The sequence below is a fragment of the Gymnoscopelus microlampas genome (assembly GCF_963454915.1).
Source record: "Gymnoscopelus microlampas genome assembly, chromosome: 2".
Classification (NCBI taxonomy): domain Eukaryota; kingdom Metazoa; phylum Chordata; class Actinopteri; order Myctophiformes; family Myctophidae; genus Gymnoscopelus; species Gymnoscopelus microlampas.
Window position 1 is genome coordinate 11035130 of NC_139939.1, and position 23675 is coordinate 11058804.

The 23675-nt window shown below is 45.1% G+C and overlaps 1 protein-coding gene across 2 annotated transcripts in view; it reads left to right on the forward strand.

The window, feature by feature from the left end:
* The window catches only part of fam193a (family with sequence similarity 193 member A), a 55153-nt gene that overhangs the window by 24905 nt on the left and 6573 nt on the right, over positions 1 to 23675 (forward strand). The window contains exons 11-22 of one of the 2 annotated variants that reach the window (XM_084084931.1): positions 113 to 225; positions 2085 to 2327; positions 2484 to 2640; positions 3934 to 4083; positions 6545 to 6931; positions 10376 to 10619; positions 11310 to 11606; positions 13159 to 13450; positions 14367 to 14553; positions 17997 to 18299; positions 18917 to 19538; positions 21544 to 22074. In XM_084084931.1, coding sequence (XP_083941057.1) covers positions 113 to 225; positions 2085 to 2327; positions 2484 to 2640; positions 3934 to 4083; positions 6545 to 6931; positions 10376 to 10619; positions 11310 to 11606; positions 13159 to 13450; positions 14367 to 14553; positions 17997 to 18299; positions 18917 to 19538; positions 21544 to 22074 — 3526 coding nt within the window. The remainder of the gene's footprint in view (positions 1 to 112; positions 226 to 2084; positions 2328 to 2483; positions 2641 to 3933; positions 4084 to 6544; positions 6932 to 10375; positions 10620 to 11309; positions 11607 to 13158; positions 13451 to 14366; positions 14554 to 17996; positions 18300 to 18916; positions 19539 to 21543; positions 22075 to 23675) is intronic. The other variant, XM_084084932.1, reaches the window with a different exon arrangement.

Genomic DNA, 23675 nt, shown 5'->3' on the forward strand with positions numbered 1-23675 from the left:
CCTTTAGTAACCCCCCCGCGTTTGAGGAACTCTGCTGTAGTAGATCTGATCTCTGTGTTCATCTCAGGCTGACATGATGTGTATATACCTTTTCTCCTCCTTGTGTTTGTAGTTAAGCAGCACTAAGAAGTCCATCCCCGGAGATAACAACTTCACAGAGACCATGAGGATGCTCTCCTCTCGACTCAGCGTTCCAGACTGTCCAAACTGCAACTACCGAAGGAGGTCAGTTTAGTGTGTGTGTGTGTGTGTGTGTGTGTGTGTGTGTGTGTGTGTGTGTGTGTGTGTGTGTGTGTGTGTGTGTGTGTGTGTGTGTGTGTGTGTGTGTGTGTGTGTGTGTGTGTGTGTGTGTGTGTGTGTGTGTGTGTGTGTGTGTGTGTGTGTGTTTTCTCTCTTACAAGGGCAGGGGTCTTCAACGTTTTCAGGCCAAGAACCCCCTAGCTGAGAGAGATGAAGCAGGGACCCCATCTTTATTGTATACAATTCAGATAAACTTTTGCTGCTCTTTTTTCCCTCTAAACACCTATAACTCTTTGAGCTTGTAGATCGGCTATTTTGGGCTAAAGTTCTCCTCAGAAAAGGGATGCCAGGGTTAAGTGCTTAATGTAAAAGAAATAAATCATATCACACAAAGATTTGGCGGACCCCCTGTCGTAACTCTGAGGACCCCCTAGGGGTCCCGGACCCCCTGTTGAAGACCCCTGTACTAGGGCATAAAGGCCAAATGCCAGGGCAGCAAGACCATGAAATGACACTGATTTCAAGTCCACATTGGGGGAGATTTCATTTTTTATACGTAGTATGAAATAAATCAATTAAAAAGCTGTTTATTTCATAACATAGTCTAAACTGTGGGGGGGGGGGGGGGGCAGTGGCCATGACATGTTTTGTGATCTTTTTCCACAGAGCCATATTAGTGCTTGTTATAAAAATGTTTTTTGATCTCAGCCAGTTTAGTTCAACATTCCCTTCCTTTTCTGGTATTTTGTAATCATCCATTACTAACGAGGCTTGGCTATTGTGTATTTGAGACTTGTTTTTATGAGCCCATGTTCTGACTTCGGGAACAATGCAGTAAACGTGTGAACAACACACAGAAATAATGAATTATTGATATTGGCCTTCATAGACTCGGCCTTCATAGACTCCATGCAATTCCTGCCCTCGATATGAGGAGTGCTAGGGGGGGTGAGGGAGAGTACGATAAGGTGAGTTTTCAGACCGTGTCGGAAAATGGGGGAGTGTGTCTGCAAGGCAAGGGAGGGACGGACGGCGTCTGATAGCTGAGTACAGGAACTGGTGTAAGGGTTGATCATGTCCTGAAGGGAAGCGGGGGGGGTGCTGTGCCCTGGATGTAGGCAGCGAAGGAAAGAAGAGGGGGGGCATACAGTCTGTGGACATTTAGGGAGGGTGAAGACCAGGCGTGTTCCGGATCAGTCGAAGGGGTTTTAAGTGAGGGAGACCAGTAAGGAGGGAGATAACAGTAGTCAAGCTTTGACTGAGACCTGGATAAGGAGCTGGGAGAGACTCCTTGGTGAGGGAGGGTCTGGTATTTCTTTACAAAAATTGGTCCAAAGAAAGAACAGTAGAGAGAACAGTAGAGTCAATTTTGTCCAGTCATGCGCATGCTGGCTGACTGGCAAATGGGATGCTACCTCAGGTGATGGATGGGTGTAAAGCAGTGGTTTTCAACCTTTTTCATGTCAAGGTCCATTATTTATTCGGCATTTGCGCCACGGCCCAGTAGACTCTCAGACCTTAATACTTAGAATATTTTGTTATCGTTGGATACGATTTTGTCCACAATTCCATGCTGTATTGATGTAGTTACCATAGGAGATAACAGGCAAAACGTTGATAAAAATAATTCTTCTACATTCTCTAATCGTGTAGAATGCTTGTAATGTAAGTAAAGCAGATGTATAACAATAATTTAACTCTTGAGAGCGTAAAATTCTACGCTCTCAAGAGTTATAGATCTCATTTAGCCGGGGACCACCTGGAACCCCCTCAAAGGACCACTGGTGGTCCCCGGACCACTGGTGTATAACTATAAATCTACCCCCCCCCCCCCCCCCCACCAGGTGCACCTGTGACGACTGCAGTCTCTCGCACATCCTGACGTGCGGCATCATGGACTCGCCCATCGCCGAGGACCTGCACATCAAGCTGCCCATGCAGGGGGACCCCCCCAGGGACTACCTGACGGAGGTGCATCCCCCCAGCCTGTCCTCCGGAAGCTCAGCCTCCGGGTCCAACTCCAGCTCCCCCATCACCATCCAGCAGCACCCCCGACTCATTCTCCCTGACGGAGACGCTAACAACTTGTGAGTACGAATTAGGGGCTGCATTAGGTTGGGATACCGATTTTATCCAATCGGGAGAGGGAACTCGTACAGGATTCAGGATAAAAGGAGGGCCCCACTTTGAGAACCACTGTACTATACTCAACTTACTTCTCTCTCTCTCTCTCTCTCTCTCAGTATAAGTGATGATGATGAAGTGCCTCCGCTGTCATCTAAGTTTGGGGACATGTATCCCATGGGCGGCTACGAGGACCCTGGTGTCGTCACGGCTACGGTCAACGGTCTGCACGGCGACCTGAACGGGGGAGGGGAAAACATGGCACTAAAGGACGGGGTGAGTTCTCCGCTAGAAACCCACCAATGCCAGAGTTTTGGGTCCGATGCCAGTTTTGGAGAGTCCTAGCCCGCCGATTACCAATGAAAATGTTCTAATAAGTTTTGAAAAAAAAAAAAAAAAAAAACGTATTAAACCTGCATGCCTATTTGTCCATTTCAAATTAAATATGATTCTTCACTCCTTTTTCTCTGTACAATCTAAAGCCAGAGTTATACTTATTTGCCTGCTGGTGTGGTGGTGAAACGAAAATAGCCGATCCACAATGTGTCGCTTTATTTTGTATTACATTTTTTTGATGCCGACTCAGGTAGAGTGAGTGACGTCATTTAATTAACCCATTAAGACCGGGAACGCATCTGTGTCGCTTAGATTTCTTTAGGCTATTCAAAAATAGCAGATATACAAGCTCATAGCGCGGCACCGAGTGCCGCGCTACGAGCTTGTAGATCTGCTATTTTTGAAAAATCTTGAAAAATCTTTTTTTTTATTTATTTTTTTTAAACTAGAAAACATTTTTAAGAATCGCCTCAGGTGTTAATGGGTTAATAAAATGTTATGCCCCGCGAGTGCGGCTGGGCAACGAATTGCATGGGTGAATACCATCACTGGGCGTTATCAGGTGAATGAACTGAATAGAAACATAGTCTGTGGGCGGGAGTGGCGATGCTCCGCTAATCGCCACAAAGCACACAGCATGTCGATTGTCTATTTCCACCATTTCTTTTCCCATTTTTGAATATTTTTTTTAAAGATTTTTGTATAATATGCCCAAAATAGGGATTGATAATGAATTGATTATTTTATTAAATTATTGATTTCTTTTTAAAATAAATGATTAACCCATTAAGACCTGAGGCAGCGTCTAAAAAAATTCTAAATCCTAACAATTAAAAAAAAAAAAAAAAAAAATCACGATTTTTCAAAAATAGCAGATCTACAAGCTGATAACGTGGCACTCGCTTGTATATCTGCTATTTTTGAATAGCCCAAAGACATCTAAAGTGACCAGGTCTTAATGGGTTAAATTGCAGCCCTACACATATCCGTGTTTTACGGAAGAGATGGCAGTCTACAGTTCATAAGGGTGTTTTGTGGTTTGATTGATTGAATACTTCATTTGACAAAAATGTCAACGGCACGAGGTACAGTCAGACATTTAGGCCAAAAGGATAACACAAAAAAAGTCCTGGAGACTTGATTCCATTGTGGTCCTATGTATTCAATTCATCAACATAGCATAAAAATAGCACAAAAATGCATGATCATCATCAAAGGTGTGTTGTGGTGCAGTCTCTACAGGGCATCAGCAGCAGTAGCAGTTCATCAGACGGGGATGAGGAGGAGGCTGACGCAGAGAGTGGTGGAGAGCCTCCGGCGCAGCAGGGGGAGCTACATTCACGGAACAACAACAGTCCTCCACCATCCTACAACCACCAACAGGTAGGCTCACAGGCTGCACACGTGGAGGAAGTCTTATCCTCATCCCGCTCCCTCACTCTCCCCACTCCCACATCATCCATCATCATAAGTACATTTACTCAAGTATTTTTTGCTTTTACTTTACCGGAGTATTTCCAATAGGCCCTATGCACAGCAGCCATATTGTAAGACATTCACAGGTGTTATCAATGATACTAATGAAGGCTCTGTTCCATTCTGGTCATACAGAGTCAGGGTGCTGATATTTAATGTGCATGTTGGCTCACTGGAAACACTCCCAAATGGCCCTTTACAGGTGTGTAACTCTGAGAGTTACACACCCGTAACTGAGAGTTACGACCCCCATAACTCTGAGAGAGTACAAATGGAACGGGTCCATTTGGTTCCATTTGTACTCTCTCAGAGTTATGGGGGTCGTGGAAATCTGAAATTCAAAAATCTGAGAACTACTGTGCTACACTTAATGGAACAGAGCCTTCATTAGTATCATTGGTAACACCTGTGAAGGAAGTGATAATATGGCTGCTGTGCATAGAGCCTATTGTCTATACTTTTACTTCTACTCCTCTACATCTCAGAGGTGTGAATTGGGAATATGTTTTATACTAATGTTTTACTCCCAAGTAAGATTCAGCAGCATTTCCCATTATTAGGACAGAGCAGGTCAGATTTAGTCCATTTGATATCCACAAGGACATAGTTATCATTGCAGTTGCCAAGTACCATAGATGTAGACGATCTTGTCCTCATGATTGGCACGAGAGCTTACAGTATAGCCCCATACTTAGGTCCAGAGGACGCAGTACAGCGACTATCATGTTCAGTGTAGCATAGGGTAATGCAATATTCATGTACTTTCTATATATACATACATATACCGTCTATAAATATGTACATCCAACATTCAGTCACTGCTTGCAGTCAGGCGGAGACTTCAACACTGTAGATAACAGCAATGTACATTTGCTTAACCTCCAGCAAATATGACTTCCTATATTTAAAAAAAACGGCCCAGGGTTGTGGTTTGCGATCATACGTTTATGCCTCACGCATTGGTGCTATGGCAACCAGGCGTCCTAGCAGGTCTCTTGGCAACCAGGCGTACTAGCAGGTCGCTATGGCAACCGGGGCGGATTAGTAGGTCGATTCTCACAGTCCAGTGTTTCTCAACATCCGGTTCGGGGACCACAAGGGGTCCAAATGGTCCATTGGGTATAGTGGGTCCATTGGGTATATTGTGGGCCCAAAGTTAAAAGCTAAATGTATCAAATGGAGGTCTGTCTGTGGCCTAGTGCATATTAAACTGGGGATCCATGAAATTAAAAGGCTTGAGGATCACTGTCACAGTATGTTCGAAGTGGGTGTTGCCACCGGGTATAATGGTATGTCACTTTTAACCAAATGCCAAATACTTGGCACTCAGAATTCACTTATTTGTCAAAAAAGGTCTGTGTTGCCAGTAGTCAGTGTGTAGCACTACAGGTTGACATGGGAAAACATTAAACAACGACAACAACACTAGAAATACTGGGCTTTAAGGAGCTGTATTATTGGAAGAGTTGAGTGTTTGCGCAAACAACTGTTGTCCTGAGCGGGTAGAGAGGCCGTCTGGAGAATCGGAAGGTCCCCCGGTTCGAGCCCGAGCCTGGTCTTTGCGTTGGAAGTGTCCCTGAGCAAGACGCCTAACCCCAAACTGCTCCCCGGGCTCTGTATTAATAGCACCCACTGCTCCTAGTAGTTAGGACGGGTAAATGCAGAGACCATGTTTTAACGTATGTGCAAATGTATAGTAAGAAACATATCCTAAAGAAGTGGGGACCAAGTCATAAAAATGTCCCCTTGCTTAGCCTGAAGTAAGCTTTAAATCGTCTCTGTCGGATGGAAACCTCAAGTCCAAAACTGTTACTTTTCAGCATTCAAATTCAAAAGTAGCAGATCTACAAGCTCAAAAAAAGCTGCTACTTTTGATACTTTTGTGACCCTGTAGTATGATCAAGTAGGGCATTTTTTTTTTCAACAATATGTTTATTTATTTTTCTTTTTTTTCCACAAAGTATTTCAACATTCAATACAAATACAATAAAAAAGACAAAAGACATTTACAATAAACCATACAAAACAATCAATGACAAAAAACAAGAAACAAAAGAAAAACATACAATACAATGACATCAGCACTACTCCTCTCCAGATTCTTCCATTAAATGTGGCAGATTATTGTTTTCCATATATCGTATAAAACAACCCCACACCTCCTGAAACATTTCTTGTTTGTCCTTAAGTATATACGTGATTTTTTTCTAGAGGTAGGCATAAAGACAGTTCTCTGAACCATTGTGCAATGCTTGGTCTATCCGGCTTCTTCCAGTCAAGTAGGGCATTTATTCCATAATAATAATAAGTTATTACTGTCTGTCACTGTGTGTGTGTGTGTGTGTGTGTGTGTGTGTGTCGTCTCCAGGTGGAACAGGTGCAGCACGCGTGCGAATGTCACGTGTGCAACCAGGAGCCCATCGGCTCCGCCTCGCTGACCCCCGTCGGCTGCCTGCCCCCTCCTCCTCCGGGTCGCCTCCACGGCGCCATCACCGCCGCCGGCCCCCCTCCCCCTCCCCCTCCCCCTCCCCCTCCTCCCCCGCCCTCAGCCATGGGACACCACCAGATGTTCGCGCCCCCCTCCCCGGACGGCGGCGGCGGCTGCGGCGGCAAGACGCCCCCCTCCCACCCGGCCCTGCACCTCTACCCGCACATCCACGGCCACCTGCCCCTGCACAACCTCTCTCACCTCCCCAGACCCCTGCTGCACCCCACGCTCTACCCCCCCAGCCCCCCGCTCAGCGCGCACAACAAGGTGAGACAGCCCCCCACACACACACACTCGTGCATTCACAGGGGGGCACAGGGGGGTTTCCAAACGTTTCCATGCCAAGGACCGACCCCCAAATAGCCATAGCCTCTGGGCTGTGCCCCCCCTCCCAAAATGGCAAACAAGCTTGTGACACGCTGCACGTTTGTAGATGGGCTATTGTACCTATTTTTAAATTGTGATGTTTACAAGGTTAAATAGGGATGTCAGGTTGTAAGTGGTTAAATTGGCACAATAATAATGATTGTGTGAATTGTATTATATGTCGTTGTTGTCGGGCAGAAACCTCCTATCTCTATTCTAACCTTTTGTGTGTTTTTGTTGATTAACGGCCTACTTGATCATACTACAGCGTCACACAGAAGCATCAAAAGTAGCAGATCTACAAGCTCAAAACGCGTTTTGAGCTTGCAGATCTGCTACTTTTGCTATTTTTGAATTTGAATCCTGAAAAGTACCAGTTTAGGACATACAGTATGAGGTTTCTACTCGACATAGACGATATACATGTGTGTATATAAATGTATTAAAGGCCAAGTGCTTTCAAAGCCCCCCAAGGGCCAATTGGAATATTGTCACAATATTACAGCACTCTTGCCAGGCCATGGGTGGTACTTTTCTCTATTTTCCCCCACAAGTACTGGAACAGAACGTGAGGTAGTTTTGGGTAGTTTCTACCTGGGAAAGATGACACTTTCATTTCCTTGTCTTTGGGGAGATTTGCATTTTGTTCCAGGAAGCATGATTCAGCTTTGGTTTGATTAGGTTTCACTGTGTGTAACTGTGCTTCCCTGACACTAGGGGTCGCCCTGCACCCAGTATAGAGAGGCCCCATAAATGCAGTCAATCAGTTAATTTCATATCGACAAATTCAAGGCTTTAATTTTCACCAATGAATACTGATGGAATCTTTGCATATTGGCATTATTGAAAGCTTGCGTTTAACTTGGCTTAATGAATGTGAAAAATACAAAATATTAATGTTACCCTAGATCTTCAACACTAATGAGTTTTTACGATTACTATTCTGAATCGAAAAATGATGACGGTTAGATTTTGCACTTTGAAAGGTTTCCCAGTATATTTCCAAGTATTTAAATTTTTTTCTCCCCACCCTCCCTTCTCTTAGATTAGATGATGGGAAAAACTAAATGAAAACAAAGCTGATAAATGCAGTAACAGCTTTTCGGTGGGGGAGAACACGGTGGGGGTTTCCCCCTGACAATTAAGTCTTTGCACACCACCGAGACGGAATTGGTCAGTGCTGAGACTAAACGTCAAAAATAGTACACCACAATGACATAATGTAGACGTGTTTCCCATCATGTATGTGGCACCAACCCGTCACGCGCCTCTATACCCTCACAGGAGGACGTGCAGCCGTGCACTAGGGCTGAACAGTCATTATCATGTAGTTAATCTACACATCAACATGCAAGATATTAACGTCGCAAAAGGGAAGACACTCCCCCCGCTTGACATGCATGTACAGCTAAAGCCAGCCAATCACAAATCAATTTGAACATGCGCCTCGCCAGCGCCGTAGGAAGCCATTCCCAGTTGGGGGGGATATATTTGTACCGGCCCACATGCACGAGCGCCACACATGCACGTGCATGTGTGACCAGTGCGCGCACGCTTTCGCGTTTTTTCGTGGTTATTCACGGTCATTCCCCTTTTATTTCGTGTTTTTTCGCGGTTATTCCCCTTTTATTTCCGTTTTTTATTACTTTAATTCGGTACCAAAAAATGTAGAGGGGGGGTGGGGCCGCTCTTCCACCTTCAAGCAGCTCACACAGCAGCCAGCAGCCCTCCCTTCCAGGCAGCGGCCGCGGGGTCCTAGTGCCGGCCTCATTTGAGGCTTTTTTTTCCTCCTCTTTTTCCCCGTGGCCTCGCGGCCCAAATACCGGTTCGCGGTATATAATCCCCCCCCGTCCCCCCCCCATTCCTACGGCCCTGCGCCTCGCATAGAATAAAAATGTTCAAGGCTATTCAACTCTGGTGCGGGAGTGTGTCAGACATGACCGGGACCGTTTCACAGGACCTGCTCGCTCACCTCTCAATAAAAATGTATTATTAGTCGACGTGTGGAAATGTTTAATGCAGCAAGCAGCTTATAATGTAGTAAAAGCTTCACTGTTTACGTCGAATTAAAAACGGCAGACCTGAAGCCGATTCTAAAAATGTCTTCTAAAACAGTTTTCTGAAAAACCTATGTTTCTATGTCAGTGATTCTCAGTCGTTTTCATGTCAAGGACCTCCAAAATAATGTGTATTTGGCCGCGGACGCCCATCTCAAAATGTTGTTCCAGGGACCCCCAGAAGCAATGATTTGAGTTACAAATGTTTGCTTTAAAAATATATATATATTCAAAGATTTGCACACATTTTCACGATTTTACAAAAATAGCAGATCTACAAGCCCATAGCTCACTCGGTGCCGTGCTATGAGCTTGTATATCTGCTATTTTTTTTTAAAAGTATAGAATAATGGTTATAGTGGTTACACAGATGCGTTCCCGGTTTGAATGGGTTAAGCAAAGGCTAAAATACAGATGAATGCAGAGCATCTATACGCTGATGGTCTCTTTGTGAGTAAAGTTATGGGAACAAAATGCGTGCTGCTGCTTCTTTTTTTCTGCAGAAAAATTGTCCTAGGCAGTGCTTTTTCTTCATAACTCTAGGACGGTGTGAATACTCCCTTAACCTTAACCAGTATTCTATAACCACAGTGTGAAATGACAGTTCACAGCTCAAAGAGCAGACCTCTAGATAATGTCTAATTTTCTTAGAAAATGCTGACTATACAGTTGATGTCAATGCTACCATGCGTAGCGTGGTAAATGTTCTTAAAACGAATTTATCTAATTTGATGAAGCTCGTAACTCTTACCTAATGTGCGTAGTATTTATGTTATAATTAAGTTAATTATTGAGAAATGATTGACAACTGCTCAGTGCCGTAAAATAACAAAATACATGAAATAAAATGTACCTTAAAAGGTCACGGTTGAATAAAATCGTGACATTAAAATCAGAGCGTCAAATCGACGCACGGATTTGAAGAATTGTGACAACCCAAATGGTTGGCACAATCGCCGTACCTAGCAAATTTCAGGATAACCATTAATTAGAAAATCCCTGTTTTATAGTCACGCGGTGAGAATGGTCGATCTACAAGCTCACAATGTGTCATGACGCGTTGTGAGCTTGTAGATGGACTATTTTAGATGTTTTGCTGATATTGTGCATGTTGGCTCACTGGAAACACTCTGCTACACTTCATTAGAATTATTGGTAACACCTGTGAAGGAAGTAAGAAAGAGGCCCAATTTCTTTCCAATATGAAAAGTCAAATAATGGCCCACATGTTGGCCAAACCGATACATCGGTGGGACTCTTTAACGCCTTTGGCTCCTGTCCTCCTCAGCCTCTCCCTCCAACCCCGACGTCCAACCACTCTGCGGCCAAGCAGCCGGCCTTCAGCCCCTCTCTACCGGACCACGTCTACCAGAACTGTTTTGGCGGGCCGACGGGCGGCTCCGGGGACTGGAACAACTCACTGCAGTGCCTCTCGCTCAAGTTTGAGAACCTGTGTGACGCTGCTATGATGAAGAGCTGGAACCCCTCCGTGCTGCTGCCCGAGTCACTGCCTGGTGAGGGCTTTTTACATGGTTTGTTTTATTTGTTATTCTATTGGTTTGTGCAACAGAAAACAATATTCATTATGCATGATATATACATCTTTCACAAGAGAGAGAGAGGAAGAAAAACAGTGTTGTGCTGGTGAGGTAAGAAACCTGAGTAGGGCTTATTATAGAACTTTGCCATTACATATAACACAAGAGAAAAATAGTGTGTGTGTGTGTGTGTCCCAAAATATATTATTTCATTGAAATGGATCATTTGTTATAATCGATTAACTCATTAAATCCGGCAACGCTTCTGTTATTTTAGATTTCTATGGTTATTCAAACTAGTAGATATACAAGCTTGTGGAGTTTTGTAGATCTGCTATTTTTTTTAAATCATGAAAGTGTGTGCAAATATTTGATTATATATTTTTTAAGCGGACATTTGTAACTCAAATCTTTGCTTGTGGGGGCGTCCCTGGAACTAAATATTTTACAAATGTTCCCTTTAAAAAAATATATATATATTCCAACATTTTCACAATAAAAAAAAAAAAAGCAGAACTACAAGCTCATAGCGCGGCACTCGGTGCCGCGCTATGAGCTTGTAGATCTGCTATTTTTGAATAGCCAAAGCAATCTAAAAATGGCACACATATGCGTTCCCGGTCTTAATGGGTTAAACCGATTAGTTTGATGAACTGTCGCACCCCCTAAATTCCTTCCCACCAGGTGACATGCTGGGCCCGCCCCTCCCCGACGTGCCCCTCCCTCCCACCGCCTCCATCGGCCCCCACGGAGGCGGGGAGCACCCCTGCTCCCTCCCCACCCCGCTCACCCCGCCCTCCTCCTGTTCCTCCTCCGCCTCCTCCTCCTCGCCGGAGGCCAAGGAGCAGAAGAAGAGCGGCGCCAAGAAGAAGTGTCTGTACAACTTCCAGGATGCCTTCATGGAGAGCAGCCGCGTGGTGATGGCCTCCACGTCCGCCTCCACCTCCTCGGTGTCCTGCACTGCTACCACTGTCCAGTCTAGTAAGAGCCCTCCACCTATAGCACCCAAAACACACTGTCCAGTCTAGTAAGAGCCCTCCACCTAGCACAGGGGTGGGCAACTTTGATGATGGAGAGGGCCACTATATTTCCACACTCACTCCAGAGGGCCACATTGCATATACGGTATACTGTTGGGCAGACACCGTATTTTACGTACATTTATCGTAAATGAATGCCGTACTTCTATGTCACACAAAAGTAGCAAAAATAGCAGATCTACAAGCTCAAAACGCGTCGCTCCGCGACGCGTTTTGAGCTTGTAGATCTGCTATTTTTGCTACTTTTGAATTGGAAACCTGATTTTTTTTTTTGCTATTTTTGAATTGGAATCCTGAAAAGTAACATTTTTATTTCATTTCAAATGCATTTAGTTATACTTATGTTAACTTTATGAACTTAAATACACATACATTGGACATAAAAAATACAATAGAATTTTAATACTAGTTTAAGATACTAATCTAGATAGTAATTAAAGCGGGTCATGTTTGGAATTGTAACAGCTGAAATCAATAATATATCAGTATTCCAATGTTAACCTGCGGGCCGCATTAAGTGAAGGTGGGGGCCGCATGTGGCCCCCTGGGCCGCCAGTTGCCCATGTATGACCTAGCACCTAAAACACCCTGTCAAGTCTAGTAAGAGTCCCCCACCCTCCACCTAAAACACCCTGTCCAGCCTAGTAATAGCCCTCCACCCACCCCCCACCTACAGCAGCACCTAAAACACCCTGTCCAGTCAAGTAAGAACCCCACACCCACCCTCCACCTAACACTTAAAACACCATGTCCAGTCTAGTAAGAACCCCCCACCCACCATCCACCTAAAACACCCTGCACTGCTGCCACTGTCCAGTCTAGTAAGTGATGTTATGGTGAAATTGGTGACCTGCCTAAATATCTTGTGGACTTCACATGCAATACATGGCCTAAACCAGTGGTTCTCCATACAAGATTTATGTTGACGTGAACAAGAGATGGTTACATATTTTGGCAGGTCTCCAATTTCACAGTGACAGATGGATTGCATTGGAAGGTTATACATTTTAAGTTGATAAATTGGTAGTCTGTCCTGATTGGCTCAAATTGGCAAACCATCTGAAAATGCATATTGTGTTTATTAAAGAGCTGGAGAGACCCCTGTTACTGAACAAACACTCTAAATAGCAACGATGACTATCGAAATGTAGAGGTTTAACTTATTCACAAAAAAGTTTATCCAAAGATTATTAACAAACTTTACCTTTTAACCCATTGATACCTGGAACGCTTCTGTGTCACTTTAGATGTCTTTGGCTATTCAAAAATAGCAGATATACAAGCTCATAGCGCGGCACCGAGTGCCGCGCTATGAGCTTGTAGATCTGCTATTTTTGAAAAATCGTGAAAATATTTTTTTCATATTTTTTTCCGAAAAACTGTTAGGATTTAGATTTTTTTTTAAAGAATCGCCTCAGGTCTTAATGGGTTAAAATAATGATCTGTCGTCAGAGTTCTTCATCCACCATTAACCTGTTTCTCTGTCCTTCCAGACGACGTATTTCACAGCCTAGGTAAAGAGGACCATCATCGGCAGTCCACGGTCCCAGGCGTCCCCAGGAACAGCCCCACGGGGCTGGCCTCCCTTCCCCCTCTCTCAGGCCCCGCGTTACCCCCGGCACCCGCCTCACACCTCCCCACCATGGGATCCCCGCAGCCCTTCCCAAAGATGGCCACCCCGGCCCCGGGTTTCATGGACGCCCACCAGGGTCTGTGCCTGCCCCCCGCCGAGCCCCCGGCCCCCTCGGCCGAAGGTCCCGTCAGCGCCCCGCCCAGTGTCTGCAGGTTGGTCTACTTAACAGTTCCCCAAAAAACTGGGTTGGGAGTGGGACCCATTTTGGGGGTCGCAGACACATTTTTATTGGTTGTGAGCAGTAACGAGGTAAAAGTAACGCATTACTCTAATATTACGTTTTTTACCAATAACGAGTAATATAGCAAATTACTATAACATTTTGAGTAATTACCAACCTTCTTTCCACAGTGCATGTATTCATATATGACAATACAGTGTCTTGAATCTAATAATATTAGTTAAAAGTAACTTGTTGCTATTTTCATGTGAATTACCAGCTCATTGGCAATTTTTGCGAGCCTTGGCGGAATAGGCTCTATGCAGAGCAGCCATATTGGAAAGAAATTTGGCCTCTTCCTTATTTCCTTCACAGGTGTTACCAATGATTCTAATGAAGGCTCTGTTCCATTCTGGTCAAACAGAATCAGGATGCTGATATTGTGCGTATCGGCTCACTGGAAACACTCTGGCTACACCAGTGGGTCTCAAAGTGTGGTCCAGAGACCCCCATGGTTCCTTGAAGGGGTTCCAAATGGCCCCTTGCGGATGTGTAACTCTGAGAGTGTGCAAATGGAGCCAAATGTTACACTCTCAGAGTTATGGGAGGGTCCTTGATAACCACTGTGCTATACTAAATGAAATGGAACAGAGCCTTCATTAGAATTATTGGTAATACTTGTGAAGGAAATAGGAGGCCCAATTTCTTTACAATATGGCTGCTGTGCATAGAGCCCATTGCCGGTCGGGACATATAGTGCTTGTAGGGTAATTTGACTGTCATGATTTAGATTTTGTGGAGAGTATTGCCGCGTTGCAGCGACAGGCTGTAAGCCTTCAGGCAACAGCACAGTGGACTCCAGTCTAACCAGTCTGTGTGTGTGTGTGTGTGTGTGTGTGTCCGCGCAGTGACCCAGACTGCGAGGGCCACCGGTGCGAGGGCAGCGGGACGTACGAGCACCAGGCGTACGACGGCGAGGAGAGCCAGGACGAGGACAGCTGCTCGGAGCACAGCTCCTCCACGTCCACCTCCACCAACCAGAAGGAAGGGAAGTACTGTGACTGCTGCTACTGCGAGTTCTTCGGACACGGCGGGGTGAGGAGACACATGGTCTTGTTGGTCACTTCGTTCTCATGTTTTTTTTTTGTTTCTTAGATTTGTCCTTTTCAACCTTTTTCATATTAAGGTCCATTATTTATTGTCCAATATTTTGTTATCGTTGGATAAGATTTTGTCAAAATAACAATTCTTCTACATTCTTTGATTGTGTAGACTTCTTGTAAATCAAGTAATGCAGATGTTTAACCATAATTTAACTCTTGAGAGCGTAAAATGAAACCATTCATTTTACGCTCTGAAAAACGCACCGGCGGCGGCGGTAAGTGTTGGAAAACGTCTGTTGCCGAAAATCTGCTGTCGAATGGCCGATGGGTACACTGTCTCGTCGGGTCACAAGTTGTAGGGAAGTGTCAAAAGCCGACTGAGCAAGCTCGTCGGCTTTCGGCCGTCGGACAGCAGCGGGTTGAAAAAGACATCAAGCCTTAGGCTATTTTTAGCACCATTAGTAGCAGTCTGTCAGTGTAAGCTCTCAGGTGCATTCAGCAACTATTTTTAACACCTTTCAACTGACTGATCTCCCGACTTCATTCGACTGCCAGTCTTTAGTAGCCTGGTTCCATACCATAGACCCCGCCCACTCTCTGAGTGGACTGCCTCTTGGTCTGGACTTGTAAATGTGAACCTAGGACTTCTCCGGTACAAAATGCATTGTCCAATGAGAGGCGGAGGTGGGCGTGGGGATCCCTTAGGATTGGTTTAGGGAATTTCTAATCCCCTCCCCCTTGTAATCCCCGACACTGGAGACAATTTCAGACTGAAGCTCCACGCAGCTTCAGTCTGATAATCAAGTCTTTAGTAGTCTGTTTGGTGGAGAGCGACCTTTTAGAAAAGATATCTAAATAGACAACGGCTGTTGTTGAGCATGTGAATAAACCACATTATTTCATAATATCTCTTATTTCCTGTTGGTGGGTGTGAGAAAGTGTCACATCTGGTAATGCAGTCACACCATGCACAGCGCCCACGTTCATTAGTAAATGCCACTCGTTAGCTTAGTGGGTAGAAGGGCCCGTCTGTTAATCAGAAGGTCACCGGTTCACCTCCCGCCCATATGTCACGGTGTCCTTGAGCAAAACAAACTGAGCAGCCATCAGCCGGGTGAAGTCGTAAACGTAATTTCCCCTGGTGGGATTAATAATGTAATTAACCCATTAAGGCCTGAGGCGATTCTTTAAAAAAATCTAAATCCTAACAGTTTTTTGAAAAAAAAATCAAAAAAATATTTTTTCATGATTTTTCAAAAATAGCAGATCTACAAGCTCCTAGCGCGGCACTCGGTGCCGCGCTATGAGCTTGTATATCTGCTATTTTTGAATAGCCAAAGAAATCTAAAGTGACACAGATGCGTTCCAGGTATTAATGGGTTAAATGAATACAAATAAGTAGAAAGGACAATCTTTCACCCCCTCGTATCACATGTGTTTTTAATCCTGATGAAGGTCACTGAAAGGTCGACCGGAACGTTGATTAATGAACTCATATCACCTGTGTTTTTTTTATCCTGATAAAGTTCACTGAAAGGTCGACCGGAAGGTTGATTAATGAAGCAGAGAAAAGTGTGTGCGTAGTATGGTATAGGCTGTCTTTTCTTTTTTTTGGGCGGGTGAAAGTACGACATGCACACCTGTCATGTGATATTGCTTACATATGAATAGATTATCCCCCGGGCATTCCCGATGAATGCTGAGCCGATATCATTTCTTTATAGTATATATCCATGGCCTTATGTGTTCAGTAATTAATAAATAGATACAATTGCTGTCAACAAAGTGGTGCCCTGGCAAATGAAATGAAAGTCCTGCTTTTACCCACGGTTTGGGTGATCTTCTAAATCACTGGTTCCCAAACGTTTTCCAAGGAGAAGAGATCGTCCTTCTTACATCGGACAAAAGCTGAGACCCCCCCCACACACAACTTGTTGTGTTTTGTTTTCGTAAATGAATGCCCTACTTTATCACATTACAGCGTCACACAAAAGTAGCACATTATCAAGCTCAAAACACAGTGCGAAGCGACGCGTTTCGAGTTTGTAGATCTGCTACTTTTGCCGTTTTTGAATTATGCATCCTGAAAAGTAACAGTTTTGGACATGAGGTTTCCACCTGACAGAGAGATATACTTCTCATATGTTGAATAATGATAATAGCCTATCTACAAGCTCAGATTTTTTACAATTCATTACCGTTTAACAACATGCCTAAATGAAAGGATGCCAGGTTGAAAGTGGGTGGAAGCCAGTTATGATTATGTGTTTTTAACACTACCTCCATACAGACGAGGCCTCACGCCCTCCCTTTGATCTTTAGCGCCGCCCCATGGGGGGGATTGATTACTTTATCAGTCAGAAATGTAAACAGCACATGGTACAGTAATACACTAACTCTTTGACTGCCAGAAATAAAACATAATTTGCTACGCCACTGCCAGCGATTTTCGAGTGTTTTCACTAACCTTTTAAAAATCATAGAATATATATTATAAAAAGAGTCTTGTAGAATCGGGGGGGGGGGGGGAGCGTGCCGCCGAGATCATCCGCTCCATAGTTGTGGGCAGTTGAATGTAGGCTGTTTTCACCAAAAAGCAACAGAAACAGAGAAAAGGCCATTCTTCTTAATCGAATAACAAGGAAATGAACGGGCTGTTTTTTTTGCTTTCACGTGACCCGCTGCTCCTCTGCTTCACTGGGAGCCCAACGGTGACCCATAGGTGAGCGAGCAGCGCCATCTAGTGGAAAACCACTGAAAACACCAAATCTCGTCATCCTCGTCATTGACAGGCTGCACCTCAGCAAAATATGACAAGAAATCTCGTCATTGGCAGTCAAAGAGTTGAGGCTAAAAGGATAATACACAAAAAAAAAACTGTGGTCTTGTTTCCATTGTGGTCCTATGTATTCAATAGGCTCTATGCACAGCAGCCATATTGGACAGAAATTGGGGCCCTTCCTTGCTTCCTTCACAGGTGTTACCAATGACACTAATGAAGGCTCCGTTCCATTTAGTGTAGCACAGTGGTTCTCAAACTTTTTAATTTCAAAGACCCCCATAACTCTGAGAGTGTACAAATGGAACCAAATGGACCCTCCCGGGTCCATTTGGTTCCATTTGTACACTCTCAGAGTTACACCCTCTCAATGAACCATGGGGGTCCCTGGACCACACTTTGAGACCCACTAGTATTTCTAGTGAGCCAACATGCACAATATCAGCACCCTGACTCTGTTTGACCAGAATGGAACAGAGCCTTCATTAGTATCATTGGTAACACCTGTGAAGGGAGTCAGAAGAGGCCTAATTTCTCTCCAAAATGGCTGCTGTGCATAGAGCCTATTCATCAACATACTGTAGCATAAAAGGCACTGCGAAACACTGGCCTTTTTAACAGTACATTGACACTCCACATCCATCCATGTCTCTCAGCCCCCAGCGGCTCCTACCAGCCGTAACTACGCCGAGATGAGGGAGAAGCTGCGCCTGCGGCTGACCAAGCGGAAGGAGGAGCAGCAGCCCAAGCGGGAGGAGCAGCCCGCGCTGCTGGGCTGCAGAGACGCGGCCGGGGGAGGAGGAGGAGGGGGAGGAGGAGGAGGAGGAGGAGGAGGAGTAGGAGGAGGGGTGGAGGACCACCGGCGGGTGGAGGACCTGCTGCAGTTCATCAACAGCGCCGAGACCAAGCCCGCCTCCAGCTCCAAGGCTGCCAAACGGGCCAGACACAAACAGAAGAAGGTGACTTGTCCCTCTCTCTCTCTCTCTGTCCCTCTCTCTCTCTCTCTCTGTCCCTCTCTGTCCACCTGAAGGTCTTTTTTTCACACTGGTCTTTTTTTCTAGGCCAGGGGTCTTCAACGTTTTTCAGGCCAAGGACCCCTTAACTGAGAGAGAGACTGTCTGTGAAAAGCCCTTATGGTGGGGCTTTTCACAGATGAGGCTTTAATCAATTCAGTGGTGAAGAGACGTCAGCACTAGGGGTGAAACAGTTGGCCAAACTAATGAGTTTATTTTTATAAAAAAATGCTTTTAATAAGATCATCGATTTTCGGGGGGACGTTCTTTTTTTTTCCCACAATTTATTTTTACTATAGCTAAAAAGAAATGGTGAAAATAGTAGATCAAGTAAGCTCACACATCTTGATGCGTTGTGAGCTTGTTGAGACCTTGTTCTTGCATGACACCATATTAAAAAAATGATAAAGATCAAGTATAAAATGCAGCTTAAAGACCGTTGCACACAAAGTTTTTACCTCAACGCTTCAGTTGAAATATCTGCCCCAAAAATGACCCAAAAAAAAGATAATCAAGTCATTGTTGTTGTTCTTGTCCCTCATCATACCATATTGTGTTTCCAGATGGAGGAGAAGGCTCGTCTGGAGGCGGAGGCGCGCGAACGCGAGGAGCAGCAGCAGCAGGAGGAGGAGGAGCGCAGTCGGAGGCGGGCGGAGGAGGAGGCCGCGCTCCAACGGGAGCTCCTCCGTCTGCAGGAGCTGCAGCACCTCCGCCAGGCCGCCAAGAAGAAGAAGAAGGAGCGCTCCAAGGAGAACGCCGCTCCTCCTCCCGCTCCCCCTCCTCCTCCTCCTCCCCCCGCCACCGCCGCCGCGCCTCCCCCTCAGAGCAACAACAACAACAACCCGCAGCCCCTCCGGCAGACGGCCCAGAACGTCCTGGAGAAGAACCTCCACCACGGCGGCAAGACCTCCTCCTCCTCCACGCAGCTCCTCCACTCCCTCATCCGCATCAACCCCGAGCGCCGCCAGGAGCTGCCTCCTCCTCCCCGGACCAACGGAGACGCCACGGCGGCGTCTCCGCGCAACACGCTGCCTCAGCACAGCCCCAAACCCACCAGGGAGAAACACACCCACGCTACTACGCCCACCCTCACTACGCCCGCCACGCCCACACCAAACCACCTCCTCCAACCCCCGGTCGGCCTCTTCAACGGCACGTCGACGACGCCTCAGCCCGAGGTCAAAGGTACGTGGATTCAAATTCTCCGTTTGTTGCCGTGACTGATTCAAGTCGTTTGGATTTTCGACGGAGGCCGCGGTGTGTTCATCCTGGCTTTGTAGCTTTAACCCATTAACACATTCCATGCCAGAGGTTAATCTCATAATGTACTCGCCAGTGCCAGCGTTTTATTGTTGTTTTTTTGTTTTCTTCACGTCGCCACAGACACAGTTAAATCCGTTAAAATTGCGCGTTCATTTGGTTCTAAACACACAGGGGATCTGTGTGAGACGAGCAGTGAAGACCGCTTCGCTTTGCGATCCGCCATCTTGAAGCTACAGCGGTGAACGCTAAACGGTGATCAGCGAGGAGAAAAACAACAACCGAGATAAATCGACTTTTAGGTTTCGTTCTAGACAGGAAGCGGATGCGATCGAAAAAAACGGAACCCGGATAATTCCATTTCCGGTGGTGCTACAATGAAATGTTTCGTGGCGAACGAGGCCTACAATACAATGTGAACCTGTGAGTGAAAACCAAAAAAAAAGACCACTTCGCGTAGGTCTACGCGACTGGCACGTGGCGGCTTTAAATAGATTCACGTAGCTCTACACGATTGGCACTCAATGTGTTAAGACCTGAGGCGATTCTTAAAAATGTTTTCTAAATCCTGACATTTTTTTTGAAAAAAAAATGAAAAATATTTTTTCAAGATTTTTCAAAAATAGCAGATCTACAAGCTCATAGCGCGGCACTCGGTGCCGCGCTATGAGCTTGTATATCTGCTATTTTTGAATAGACAAAGAAATCTAAAGTGACACAGATGCGTTCCAGGTCTTATGGGTTAACACTGCAGCTCCTTGTGGCTGGTAAAGTCAAGTCCTACAATAATACATGTTAAAATTAGGGCTGGGACTTTAACTTATTCATTTGGATTAATTAATTACAGAAAAGATAATGCGATTTAAAAAAAAATGTACGTAATTTAATTGCGCTTAGTTTTTGCACCACAGTACCTTTCTCACTGGACGAGTTTCAGGCGTACCAATCATACCGGTTCTACAACCAACAAACAACATACCCCAGTGCACGCGATGGGAGAAGATTTGTTTACATACCTTTTATTTGTATTTCTCCTAATGGTCGCGGTTTCCAATGTTCTGGAATGTACTTGAAAGTATTGTGTTTTACATGTGCTTGAGTTTACAGAAGGTCCTTGATATATGATTAAATATGCGGTTCATGTTCATTAATTAATCACAAAGCCTCTAATTAATTAGATTTTTTTCTTCAACCGAATCCCAGCCCTAGTTCAAATTTAAGAGTATTTGAATTGGTTACACAAGCAACAGAATATACATGTTCAAAATCATCTTCCGTAAAACCCTAATGACCTCAGACATGTCATAAAAAAAGCAAAGATTAAAAAGCCTAAATCTGGATGTATGTAGAGGAGCAGGGACCTATATTTGACAATCCTGAAACTCGCATAATTGTTCATATTATCCTAACGGTTTAGAAAACAGAGTGCTAGTGAGGCAGGCTTTCTTTTACACTGGTTTGCACAAATTACAGATTGGCTCTGCACAGCAGCCATATTATCACTTCCTTCCCAGGTGTTACTAATGATACTAATGAAGGCTCTGTTTCATTTAGTCTAGCACAAAAGCACAGTGGTTTCCACGACCCCCATAACTCTGAGAGTGTACAAATGGAACCAAATGGACCCGTTCCATTTGTACACTCTCAGAGTTACACACCTGTAAGGGGCCATTTGGAAGCCCATGAGGGTCCCTGGACCCCAACTGTAGACCCACTGGTGTAGCAGTGTTTCCAGTGAGCCAACATGCATAATATCAGCACCCTGACTCTGTTTGACCAGAATGGAACAGAGCCTTCATTAGTATCATTGGTAACACCTATGAATGTCTTCATAATATGGCTGCTGTGAATAGAGCCTATTGGGACTTGGGCCTCGCAAAACATTTCAGTCATCATTTATTAGTGTATTTATCATCTTTCATCCCTGAAGGTAAGGCCAAGCAGTCGGCCAGGATGGCCGCCGGCACCGACACTGTGGTCAAGAGAGCGCCAGAGGTTCTCCGAGGCTCGGACCTGCCGGGTAAGATGGTCAACGGCACCTCCATTACCACCTCCTCATGCACCTCCTCCACCACCACGCAGGACACCAAAGCAACCGGAGGCCGCCCCGCCGCCGAGGGCCCCCTGGCCCCGCTCCTCCCCGTCCCCGAGCCCTCCCCCAGGAGAGAGGAGAGGAACGGAACCCACCACCACCACCACCACCCCCACCAACACCACGCCGCCTCCTCTGTCGGGAAGAGGCAGCACCCGAGCCATGGAGTGAAAGAGGAGAGGAGGAGTCCTCCCGCGGTGACCTCCTCCTCTTCTCCGTCCCCGCCTCCTCCTCCTCCCCCACCTCCCCCACCCTCCTACGCCTCCTCCCAGGAGCAGCAGCAGAACGGGAAGGCCGAGTCCCCGCAGCCCAAGAGCAAGACCAAGAAGAACAAGAAGAAGAAAGGAGACAAGATGAACACCTCCATAGGTCAGAGTCTTTTTTCATTTCGAATAGATTCGGAGGCGTATGTTTTTATGTATTTATTTCATACACTGAACCACTTAATCCATTCAATCCGGGGAACGCATCTATAAATGTCTCCTAAATCCTAACTGTTTCTATAGCAGAGGTTCTGAAACGTTTTCATGTCAAGAACCACCAGAATGATGAATGTATTCGGCCGCCGACCCCATATCAAAATATTTAGTTAGCATAGATTTGAGTTACAAGTGTTTGCTTTAAAAAAATGTATTCAAAGATTTGCTCAAATTTTCACGATTTTTCAAACAATTGCAGATCTACAAGCTTGTATATCTGCTATTTTTTAATAGCCAAAGAAATATAGCATGACACATGAGTTCACGGTCTTAACACATTGACTGCCAATCGCGTAGATCTACGCGAACCTATTTAAAGCCGCAGCGTGCCAGTCGCGTAGATCTACGCAAACTGTTTACATATTGAAATCCCATGTTAATTCGAAAAAAGTGCACTTTCCGGATTTTTTTTTTTACCCCTTCCGGTTCCGGGGGCCGACCGGAAACAAAATAAAACTGGTTCCGTTTTTTTCGCTCGCATCCGTTTCCTGTCTAGGAATCAACTTTGAAGTCGATTATCTCCAATGTGTTTTTTCTCACCGCATCCACCGGTCTAACGTTATAGGCTGTAACTTCAAAATGGAGGAACGGATCGGCTCGCTTTTTTCACTGTTTGCTTCACACGGATCCCGTGTTTGTGTCGAACCAAATGAACGCGATTTTTTTTACGGATTTAGCGGGGTATATGGCGACATGAAGAAAACAAAAAAACAACAATAAAAGCTTGGCACTGACTGGTGAGTACATTATGAGATTAACCTCTGGCGTTCAATGTGTTAATGGGTTAAAGGAGCACTTCACCCACCCATTATCTTCGTATAATTGATACTCACTAACGCTCATCACAATGTCTTGTCTACTCACTCTGTGTTTTATTGGATGGGCTGTGGACGGCTAAGAAACCTGCCTAACCAATGACGTGAAACTGCAGCATTTCGTTTCCTGTAAAGTAATACGCTGAAATAGAAGCCATTGCTCTTGTATTTAAATTAGAAAAGGACGTTGAAAATTTTGAATTTAGAATTGACCAAACCTGCCCACTGAGGTTTCTGAACTGTCCACAGCCCTCCTTGTAGACACAGAGCAACTTGTAGATGGGAATGGTGCCATCTTATAATGAGCATTAGTGAGGACTAATTATGAGATTTTTTTTTTGTACATTTGTGAACACTTTCTAAAATGTCTGAACCCTTTTTGAAAAGATTTGCCTATAATGTCCAACAGGTTGAAAGTGTTAAATTCAAGTCATACTGTGTCTACCTTTTTTTTGGGAGTGTTTTTGGCGACGCCTCTGATATCTAAGTGGTCATTCCAGCATCTGTTCACTGCTTGTTTTTTTGCTGCTGGCCTTTCTAGTCTAACATCCTACATTACAATTGGCATGTTTCGCACATTCGCGGCCCCGTGTGGTCTGTTGTCTCAGTGAGTCAACTGACTCAACTCTATGGAGTGAGTGTTGTTATCCGACAGTTGCCAGGTTTAGCGAGAGAA